Here is a 12,304-nt window from a genome sequence, read left to right as displayed (position 1 = left end):
TTCATCGTAATCGAGGTAAAATGTTCAATTAATCGAGGTTTTTATTTTTGGGCAAATCGTTACAGCCCTAGTGGTTCTACAATAACTTTATGAAGCGACGAGAATAGCTTTTGTGCGCAAAAAAAGCCTAAATAACGACTTGTATAGTGATGACCGATTTCAAAACACTGCATCATGAAAGCTTTGAAGCGTTATGAATCAGTGAGTCGATTGAGCGGTTTGGATCACCAAAGTCTCGTTATTTCAGCAGTTTGGCGGTTTGACAATCATGATTCGATTCATAACGCTTCGAAGCGTCATGATGCAGTGTTTTGAAATCGGTCATCACTATAGAAGTCGTTATTTAGGGCTTTTTGCGCACATAAACTATTCTCGTCGCTTCATAAAGTTAGCTGGTGTGAGTGAGTGGAGGTGGGGCTAATTAGCATATTAATGTATATACTTGTATATGTATACATCCACATACCGCATCTACTAAATATATATATATATATATATATATATATTCGCATATACACCCAATGAAGCAAGGGTGTTACATTCAAGCTATTTTAAGGCATGAATAATTTTGTTCACAGGAAAAAAAAGGTTAAATATGTAATTTTGGTGATCAAAGATGAGTTTTAAGGGATAAAACTATTGACTACAGGGGGACAAATTATGAATTTAAATAATAATATAAATGTATCCCTTTTTAAGTTCAAACTGATTGTGGGAAATTTTTGCAGTAAATCTTTAATAGATATTTAAAAAATGGTTTATATAAACTAAGAGCATTTAATGTCCAACATTAAGTTGTATCCTGTTTAATGAACCAGTTTTGTCTATCTTGGTTCATTCAACACTTGTCTGGCTTTTGTCTCCTGACAGCTTAAGTGAGTTTATCCAAACACAGCGTGTGTATGTGTGTGTGTGTGTGTGTGTGTCACTGGAAAACCTGGCTCTGACTGGCACTAAACACAGCCAGTCTTGCTTTTCTCTCCTCCTCTCAGTGCTCCATCTGTCTGATCCCAGACTCCCACACGTAACGATAACACTAGCCACATCATGTCCTGTGTGGAGAACTCCCTTTTCCAGAGGGATTTACATGAGGATAAAACCTAGTTCTTTTTGATTTATGTTTTTTTTTTATTTTTTTTTATTGTCAACATACATTCCGTTAAAAAATTTGGAGTTGGTACTTATGTTTTAATGTTTTTAAAAGAAATCTCTTATACTCACCAAGGCTTTATTTATTTGTATTAATAATTCACAATATTACTGTTTCTATCTGTTGTTTTTTCAGGATTCTTTGAATAGGAAGTTCATAAGAACAGTATTTATATGAAATTTTAATCTTTTATAATATTATAAATGGCGTTACTTTTTGATCAAATTTATGCTTCCTTGCTGAATTCAATTATTTCTTAAAAAAATAGATAAAGTGTGTTGAATCCATGGAGCTAAAATAAATTGAAAATTGTTTTCAATCAGTGTTTTTGATAAGCAACAGCAGTGATTTTGATATGATTTTTATTGTTATTTTCAAAACGTATTAGTGCAATGAACTCCCATTATAAAAAGAACATTATTAACTATCCTATTATTTCATTCTAACCTATAACCTTTTGGAAAGAAGACTTCTGAACTCTGAAATCGGAGGAAAAAAAAGTTTCTGCTCAGAAAAAAGCGATTTGTTTGCTTTTGATTTGTTGATCATGAGAAAACAACTATTTTGGTATGTTGAGACCATGAGAAAGCAAGAAAGAATAAAATAATGCATGGCCTTATGGCTTCCGTAAACAGTAGATATAATTATTGGTCTAGTTAATGTGATGAACCACATTTGCATGGTTACGTTTCACACTGTATGGTGTGAACTTGAGGAGAAATGACTTTCACTTACATTCACTAAAATTACAGACACACCAGTATATTGAAAATCATTGCAATAATTGTTCTGAAAAAAGTTAAGTTAGTTATTATCCATGAAGATAATGTGAAGGTACACACTCATCTGAATTTTTTTTAAATTAATTTTTACAAATTTACTTCACTAAATGCAATTCTCTTATGTTCTTGATCAGAGCGAAAACGAAAAAAAAACATTTACATTCACCCCATGTAAAGTACAGGTTTGCATATTCTTATTAGATGATACTGAGCAGTGGAGGAGAATAAGACTATACCGACCACATTACAACACTGTATTTCTTAATGTATTAAGTTCTTATCAGCATAATTGTCTGGAATTTTCCCTCCCACTTTGGTTACGCCTAGGTGCTCAGCATCAAAGTATACTGTGAACGGTCTTCATTTCATGCTCACACACACATAAATAATCAGCCTGTGCCACCAACTCACTATCTGTCTCACTCACTGTAATTTGGGCCTTCTATGATGTCACTTCCTGCCAGTCAAGGGCTCCACCTCGCCCCTGCTCAGGTTTCAGCCGCTCTCGGGTTACACTGACTGCACTGTCTAATGCATTTTGGGAAATGAAGGTGTGTAGCAACAGAGGTAAAGACTGGCTCCGACCTCCTCTGGTCCCTCCAGAGTTTCCCTCTGTGAACATCAGCTCCGAAAAATCTGCCATCGGGAATGATTGGCATCCTTACCAGCTGACATACTTCAGACAAGCAGCTTATGTTATTTATGAAGTCACGGCTACTGAGAGGGAGGGACCTTCATGAGTGTTGTTGACTGAGAGCAAGCAAACCACCAAAACAGAAGTTGTGAAATAAGAAGGAGGGACGAACCGGCGAGCACGAGCGCGAACATCTAGGATTACAGAGCGAGAGTACCTGCTCGCAGAGAATAGTGGAACTGTGTTTTGCCCTCCCTGCCGCGGGCCCCGGGACAGGCAGAGGACGGGGCACACGGGACTTGGGGGTACAGGGCAAGATTATGGGACAGGGAGCAAGTACTCAGACTTTAAACCCAAATCATGCCTACATAACAGGTGAGTCACACATTCAGATTGTATGGCGATTCAGATTGTATGTTTTTTTTTTATTTATTTTTTTATGGTTTGTTTGTAAGCCAAGCAAGACCTGTTTTGCTTTTTATGCTGGAGGCGATGGGATGTTATTGCTTACTGCTTATGCATAGTCTGTTTAGTCACAGATGGCAACTTTACTAGTCTGAATTATTGCAGGTGTACGCTTGTTTCACATGAAGGAAAGAGTAAGAGACAGGCAGGGGCAGGTTGGGTGAATGTACGCTGATGGAATCTGGCGATTGTGCAATCGGACATTCTCATGTTTCTGTCAAGCACGCTTCCTCTCGGTTTAGACCTTATGCGATGATATAAGAACGTGCTTCACTGTAACTGACTGAAGCTCTCTATAGCAGTCTCTATATTGCATCTTTTTAATCATGTATGACCATGAGTTGTGTGCAGCAGTGTTAAAGGAGAAAGCCTGTTTGTGCTGTCTATTGATTCAAGTTGACTCATGTGGTTTGTTGTTGATACTGTTTTCCAACCCTGAAATAATCGCTGCATTACGAGGTCGAACCCAACATGCAGCCTTGCCCTTCCTTTACTACGTGCTTTAAGACAACACATACAAACAAAGGCTCTGATCCTCATTCATAAAACTATTTTTACATAAATGCATGGAATGCATCGTTTTCATGAATGATTTGCTCAAATTTGTTGTGAAAGGAGGTCTTATTTTCTGAATAGCGTAGTTGTTTCTGCTTTTTATAGTGTATATATGGTGCATGGACATTTAAATGTATATAAATGTGTATTGAATTAAAGGCACAATATGTAAGATTTTTGGTTTAAAATATCCAAAAACCACTAGAACAATGTTATATATTTTGTTGATTTGTGCACTTGCATTATCCCAGATGTTTCCAAGAATGTTTAAATCCAGAGAAATAAGCAATTTAGGGCTACAACTAACGATTATTTTGATAATCGATTAGTTGGTTGATTATTTTTCGATTAATCAGAAAAAATACCTATTTTTTTATTGAAAAAAAACCACATCCACACATTGCTGTCCTTCAAACAATCATGTCAGCTGAGTGCTATAAAAACATACATAGTGAATATATCTACCCATACAAAAATAAACCATGGTTTTACAACAAATAAAACAAACAAACAAAACATTTAAATAAATGAATAACAGGGTTATTGTAGTTATTTCATGGTAACCAAAAAAATAACCATTTTGCATAGTTTAACTATGGTATTTGTGTGGTTATACAAATGGTAATCAATACACCAAAAAACATGGTTATACTATAATAAAAACATGGTTAATATTGAGTATGTCTGCTATGTGCAAAAAAAAGTTACTAAGCAAAAGGACAGTTTAAATCCCTACATTAAAATGATGTTAAAGTAAAACAAAAACTAAAAAAAAAACACAAATTCAGTGTTACCAGATTAGAGGAATGTTCTGCAGGAACACACACATATTCGCTATGGACACAGTAACTGCTACTGTCATTTTTTTATCCTGTAAAGAGGCTATAAGAAATGTCTTACAATTATATTCAATTACACACTGTAATCTCTTTACATTTACTACTCTCATAAAATACTTGAATTTAATGACTTTTAAACCTAAATTTAGCGTCCAACAGCAGATATTTCAGCTAAATGAATGTTTTTGCAGCAAATATTAATTGTCTCCCTCTCTACTGCGTTCTGTTCGCACGCGGAACCGCCGCAACTCTGCCGTCCCACCGACTCTATACACGTTGTGAATGGGCTGACCAGAGTTTATTTTTTCCAGCTCGCAAGCCAACGGAGAGTTGCCAGACTACCCTGGCTGCAAATTAGATTTGCTGCCGCTAGGGTGAGTCTAGATTTCTTGGCTAGAAAAAAGGCAGAGTCAAATGCTCAATTTATACTTGCGTCCAATTCGCTGTGGAAATGCGAATGGATTCAAAATGTTCAAGCGTCCATCTAGAAGCGATAGACGTGAATTTGACGCTCTATTTGCATTCGGTGTTAACACAGCATTACATAGACTGTCAGGACGCGCTTTCATGCAAAATGGAATCTAGCTTCGATCGATCTAGCTTACTGTGTGCAACAAGTGTCTCATAGTAGCCGCCGAGCCAATGCACAGAGTAGCATTATAACATAACTTTCAACACACTCACATAATGACCGGTGTCATGAGAAATCCTGGCCCCCTGTGAAATAGTGTCCGCTCCGGACCCAACGTGGTAGCTGTTTTAAATTCGGCATAATAAAAGCTCCGCAAAATCAAGCTGTCTGTGAATAATTACATATATTGGCTTTAACTGAAGATAAAGGTTTTTTTCTTATTTTTGATGGGATTGACAAAAACGGACATATTACACAAATTGATTTGAATTGATGCAAATTGATGCATTTGAGAGCAGCCCTCACACAGTTAAACTGAGGTCATGTGAAAATGTAATATTCTTCTGTTTGAAATGTTTATCATTGCATAATATGCACAGTTTTACATAATGCTTTTAAAGGGTTTCATAGAATGCAGCATGCTTGTATTTCTTTCTAAATATATTCATAAAAATACATCCATCAGTAAAATTACCGTATTATAATACTTTTTTTTAATTACAATTAAATGTAATTTTATCTGTCTATTTTATATTTTTGTTTGATTGTACACTACTATTCAAAAGTTTGGGGTCAGAAAGATTTTATTATTTAATTTTAAAGTAAATTAGCTTTAGTATTTATCAATAATGCTTCAAATTAATTAGAGATGTTCCGATACCCTTTTTCCCTTCCAAATACCGATTCCGATACCTGGGCTCAGGGTATCGGCCGATACCGAGTACTTATCTGATACCTGGGTGTGTATCTGTAGCCTATATATATATACTACTAGCCCTGTGTGAATTGCTAGAATTATTTTATGGTGTGCTTCAGACTTATCCCTTAATAAAACATGAACAAATACATACAGTGAACTACTGTATTTATTACAGTATTTTTATTATCTGACATGCATTTGACAGTAATATTAATATAATCTCTTTACAACAAAACAAGTGAAAAATAAGCAACCATCTAGGCATTATTATTATTAGTAGTAGAGACGTAGCTAAATCTACTGTACAACAGTAGCCTGATATATCCTGTCAATTAAAAAAAAATTAAACCAAACTTTTATTTTGACGGGTTGCCGTGAAGATATATCTGTGTCTGTGTTCATTATATGACAGTTTTCTCAAATGAAACCGTAAATTCTCATGAAGTGACAGTTTATGTGTTCGTGTCCTCATATAGTGACCATAGACTGAATATGGACGTAGAGAAACTGGGGGAGGTTGCCGCTTGATAGTGACACATGGCAGAGATTACAAAGATAGCGAGCGCGGGCGCCCGCCATCCACACAGAGACGAAATACTGCTAAACAGCGGACATACTACTAACCACTACTAAACATAGACAACGCTAACGCGTTTTCATTTCTTCTTCTTCGCTGCTCTAAACAGGGGTTGCTTATTGCAACACAGCACAACTTCACGAGCAGGAAAGAAGAACCGTGCAGCGGTTAGGCAAAGCTTGCGGTCATAATAACTAGGTGTTGTTTAAGAAAAGGGTATCGTATCGGTACATGGGTTCAAGTACTCGCCGATACCGATACCAGAATTAGTTGTGGTGTCGGTGATATTTCCGAATCGGAATCGGAACAAATCTAAAATGAATCAAAAGTGACCGTATTCTATTTCAAATAAGTGCTGTTCTTTTGAGTTTCCTATTCATCAAAATATCCTGAATCATATCATGGTTTCCAAAAATATTAAGCAGAACCGATGTTTTCACTCTATATAATAAAAATGTTTCTAGAGCTGCAAATCAGCATATAAGAATGACTTCTGTATGGTCATGTGACTCTGAAAATGGGAGTAATGATGCTGAAAATTCAGCTTTGCCATCACAAGATCAAATTACACTTCTTTAAATTGCAATAATATTTCACACAATTACTGTTCGTAATGTATTTTTGAGCAAATAAATGCAACCTTGGTGAGACTTCTTTTTAAAAAATCTTGGTTACACTTTGGCTTATTCTGCATTACCATATTCTACAGCTCTTAAAGGGATCGTTCACCCAAAAATGAAAATTCTGTCAATATTTAGTCACGCTGAAGTTGTTCAACTTGAGGGTGAGCATTGGGTGAACTATCCCTTTAATCCTACTCAATTCCTAAACTTCACAGCTACCATAAATAACTATTAATAAGCAGTACCTTGTAGTTTATGGAGGCAAAAGTCATAGTTAGTGAGAATTGGATTATAATCTAAAGTGTGACCAAAATCGTATTATTAGGGCTCAAATAACCACCAGTTTTTCACCTTTTGATGACTTGTCATGTTGTTTTAAGGTGTTGCCGTGAATCTTCTGTTTGTATAGTACTCTCCACTAGTTTCCTCTCACTTAATGTTTGATCATTTTACAAGCTTGTTCACTTCTCTCGTTCACTGACTTTTGACTTCTGTGTTTATTCACTACAGTGTTCTTGATGTCCTTGTGTGAAGTCCTCTACCATTAACATAGCAGTATATTACGCTCAGTGATTTCAGGACAGTTGACTCTGATCCGATTCTCACGTTTGTCACTGATATGAGAGGAATGTGCAACCTTCCTGAAACAAAGAGCTCATTGAGTCTGAGGCAGTGCTTCATAGAAGCGTTGATTGAGGTGTGTGTGTGTGTGTGTGTATGTGTGTGTGTGTGTTTGTGTGTCAGGTAGTGTTTGTGTGTCAGGTGAAGATCAGTGCTTTGGGTTGTTGGGTATGTTGTGGCCTGTGCTCTGATTGTGACGTTCACTTTGATTACTTTATTATCCCATTTTATCAAGGTCGTGGTGCCATGACAACAAGCCACATTGTTTTCTTTTGTCACCGTGCCCTTCTTTTTCCAGTCAACATGAGGACAGTGTGTTTTTCCAGTAATCAGTAAGTAGGGTTACACTTTTTGATAGTCCACTTTAAACATTCTACTACCTATAAGTAACTTTGCAACTACATGTCAACTAACTGTCATTAGAGTATTAGTTGACTGTCAGTAGACTGGTAGGTTATGGTTAGGTGTTAGGGTTCGGGTTAGTAGAATAAGTTGAATTGTAGTTGCCAAGTTACTAATAGTTAGTAGAATGTCTAAAGCGGACTATCAAAATAAAGTGTTACCGTAAGTAGACCCAGTCAAAATTGAGGCTATTCCATAAATCTGCAGTGATTTAGTGGAAAAAAGCTGCGGGGTTAATTAAAAAAGGTCAAACAGAGAAGTTAGTAATGTATGTTTAATATAATAATAATTGAAGTCATGATCAAGTTATCAAGCCAAAATGTTTAATTAAATGGCACATAAACTGAACAGGGTATGTGTAAAACTTTGCAAATAAAGGTGTTCAAGATGTCTGCCATCTCATTGACCAATAAGGGGTGAGTTTTGCATCAAAATTGGTGGTACATCAGGAAAATGTGAGTTGTAGTGCTGGACGATATATGTGACCTGTGCTGGCAAAATCAGTTGGAATGCGCACGGGATAATTTCGAGCTTCGTGCAAAACAAGTGAAAAATGTAAATTTTGAGGTTTTCACAAAAATTAATTAATTAAGCCATCGCCTAGCGAACCCAATACTCCAAATAGCAATTAAACACCTAAAAGTATCTTTATTTGTACGTTTTCAGAGAGGAGTAGCTTTCCTATGTCCATGAAAACGATCTCACTGGTGCTGACTGACAGTTCTGACACGTGTGCACATCCGACGCCTCAGACAGCACGCAATCCCGATATACACATATACACAGAATTATAGTATTTCATAAATATAATAGTATTCACGCATACATTATCTTTATCTTTTATGTCTTATGTGAATGTTTGGTTAACTGTTGGGGGAAAAGATCTGATGTGTGAAATTATTTGAAATGGTTGTGCGTGAAAATCCCAGTAACTGAGCAGATTGTGAAATACTCAGACAGTCTGGCACCAACAACCATGCCACGCTCAAAATTGCTTAAATCACCTTTCTTTCCCATTCTGACATTCAGTTTGGAGTTCAGGAGATTGTCTTGACCAGGACCACACCCCTAAATCCATTGAAGCAACTGCCATGTGATTGGTTGATTAGATAATTGCATTAATGAGAAATTGAACAGGTGTTCCTAATAATCCTTTAGGTGAGTGTATACACATATACACACACACATATACATGTGTGTGTATTTATATATATATATTTATATTAGGGGTGTAACGGTACACAAAACTGACGGTTCGGTATGTACCTCGGTTTTGAAGTCACGGTTCGGTACGGATTCGGTACAGCAGTTTTACAAAATTGCTTTTTATTAATTTTTATTCAACAGAGGTTTAATGAAAAAATGTTTTGTGTCTGTCCTTAAATTAATTCTGTTATAACTAAAAGTTTCTTAAAGATAATGCTGTAAACTATATAGGGAGCCCTTACTTACATTTTGCTATTAAAGATTAACAACAGAGCCCAAACTATTAATCAAAATTAATTTGCTATTTATTTTTAGATATAATAATCAACACTCATAAGCTTCACATTAGGCAGTTTTTGCATTAACTTCTAAATCTAATTATTATAATTTTTTCTCCAATTCGTTGTTGAAATATAATCATTTAGTGGCTGTAATTTTCATGAAAGGTTTTTTTAAGCATAGCCTACATTAAATAAACAAGACACCACTAACAGGCTATTGAGGCTAAGTAGTATATAATGAATATATATAAGCTAATATAATGAATATATAGGCTAATATAGTGCATGTATTCAGTGAAAGAGTTAATCTCTCTAGTGAACTCACAGCTGTGGACACTGAATGACTTCTGAGGTAAACGTGATTGTACATGACATTGTTTACAAGCTGTTTTATTGTCTTTCCGCGGTTGAAACACTGATGGAGCGATTACACAACATATTATACGTTTTAATGTATCAACGTATTATAAGTTGTAATGTATCATCAACATGCCTTAAAGGTCCCGTTTTTCGTGTTTTTTTGAAGCTTTGATTGTGTTTACAGTGTGCAATATAACATGTGTTCATGTTTCGCGTGTAAAAAAACACAGTATTTTTCACACAATTTACTTATCTGTATACTGCTGTTTTCACTGTCCTCAAAACGGCTTGAAAGATTTCCCTGTTCTATGAAGTCCCTCCTTCAGAAACACGTAACGAGTTCTGATTGTGCCAGCGGTTCCCGTGTTGTGATTCGACAGCAGCTTAGGGCACGCAGAGCGCACGTTACCGGAAAGGTCACGCCTCTCACCATAACGGGGATGCATGCGCTCAATGATCTCTAAGTACAGCGTCCCTGGGAAAGCCAACCAAAGGTGACTTGACTCCGGGATGAAAATAACAGCGTCTCGACGACATGGCGACAAACAAACTATACAAACGCAACCGAACGCAACACTTCCTATTCTCCACGCGGGAGCAACAAGACCACGCCCCCTTTTTCGCATGTTCTTGTGGGCGGAGGTTAGTCTGTTCTACTGCTCTACTGATGTAATTAAAGCAGGAAATACCAGGATGTAGTCCAGACCGGCCGTTCGCTGTAGGCTTTGAAAGGGAACTTCTGTTAAATAAAATATCTCGCTTGGCATTGAACTTTGAGCTTTATAATTTTACAGGTATTATAAATGCTCTAACAGCAACATTACACACTAACTAAAGTTTGAAAAATGGGATCACGAAGAACAGGACCTTTAAGATATTAATTTATGTTTATTCTTTAGGAAGAGATGATCGCGTTCACTCGCGCGCAGCCGCTTAAAGTTGAACTGATACGCGTCTATCAGTCACGTCACATTATAGAGCGTTAAAACGGCATTTATTGTTTGAATTTCGTGATAAAATGGACTGAATACTCAATATGTTCGTGTGGGAACTCGGATTGAAGTGTGTTCTGCGCTTTAAAAAAACCGACTGTTAACTGTTAAAGATTGCATTAAAAACCGATCGGTGCACGCGCACCGAACCGAGAGCCCTGTACCGAAACGGTTCAATACGAATACGTGTTACACCCCTAATAAATATATAATATAATATAATATAATATAATATAATATAATATAATATAATATAATATAATATAATATAATATAATATAATATAATATAATATAATATAATATATATAATATTAGTCTGAAAATGTGAAACTAAAGTTGTCTTGTATTGCTTTTCTTTTTACATTATTTATACACAACCATTGATCAATTCATAAATGCTGTTTGTTTCAATGTTCAGTTAATCAAAGAATCAGAACAACACCATCTCAGGATTTCTGAAGGATCATGCGACACTGAAGACTGGAGTAATGACTACTGAAAATTCAGCTTTTGTGACACCACAATGTGTCTCTCTCATGAGTATGGGACATGAAGAAATTGTGGTCTGGAGAGCTGTTTGGATCTGTGCATTGAAAAAAAAAAATCATAGCCAAATCTGTGTGATTATGTGTCTTTTTTGCTCAGTGGGAAGTTAGAGGAGCTGGTAGTTTTTGATTTGAAGATTTGTCTTGTTTAAAGTGTTTTTGCTGGAAAATCCCATTCAAGTGAAGTAAACTATGTCTGTGCTGTCAAATACTTGCTTAATCAGTTAAGGGCCTCTATGCCAATGGAGCTGCCAAAACCTAAACATTCCTAACCCCCCCGTGTGTCATACATGAACATGACTTGCCTTGCCTCGTGTCTCCAGACCAGTTTAACAGTCTCTTGTTACTGAATTGCAACATTATATTCTTCAGCAACAAGTAAGTTATATCTCTCTTTTTAATTAAAAACTCATAGCTTCGTTGTTAATGGAGAGAGAGGTGCTGAACAGACATGGGTTCTCTCTCTCTCTCTCTCTCTCTCTCTCTCTCTCTCTCTCTCTCTCTCTCTCTCTCTCTCTCTCTCTCTCTCGTGATACATTATTAATTCTATGTAGACATAATTTGCACAGCCCTTTCTTTCCTGTTACAACATTCTTGTTCAAACAAAGGAAAAATGTGCTGTGGAGTCTATGGAGCAAGTGAAACAACAAGATTTCGTTACGTTTGTATACTAAGCATTCCCCAAATTACACTTAATTTTACATTTTACCTCTCTGAATTCAGTCTTGTGCAAAGGGAACTAGAAATCTGTTATCCAGTCATGTCAACAGAAATTATTGATTTAATTCAAAACAACTATTGTTAACTTTAATTTTAGAAATTTAAGTGGATTGAACTTAATGAAACTTAATTGTGACAAAGCATTTATTAATCTTAAAGGAACACGCTGACTTTTTGGGACTTTAGCGTATTCACCGTATCCACCAGAGTTACATCAAC

The 12,304-nt window shown here is 36.2% G+C and overlaps 1 protein-coding gene across 8 annotated transcripts in view; it reads left to right on the top strand.

Annotated features, from left to right (window-relative positions):
- phactr4a (phosphatase and actin regulator 4a) overlaps positions 1–12,304 on the top strand; it is a 96,775-nt gene that overhangs the window by 57,540 nt on the left and 26,931 nt on the right. For 2 of the 8 annotated variants that reach the window (XM_079830061.1, XM_079830059.1), the window contains exon 1: positions 2,415–2,941. The exons of 4 other annotated variants lie outside the window; for them this stretch is intronic. In XM_079830061.1, coding sequence (XP_079686187.1) covers positions 2,887–2,941 — 55 coding nt within the window. In that variant the 5' untranslated portion in view covers positions 2,415–2,886. Of the gene's footprint in view, positions 1–2,414; positions 2,942–12,304 lie in introns of those variants that run through there. 2 more of the 8 variants (XM_079830065.1, XM_079830063.1) reach the window with 1 other exon arrangement.

This window comes from Gobio gobio, assembly GCF_949357685.1.
Source record: "Gobio gobio genome assembly, chromosome: 11".
In the NCBI taxonomy this organism is placed as follows: Eukaryota; Metazoa; Chordata; class Actinopteri; order Cypriniformes; family Gobionidae; genus Gobio; species Gobio gobio.
The sequence above is the reverse complement of the archived record's forward strand: the minus strand, read 5'-3'. Positions and strand labels throughout refer to the sequence as shown.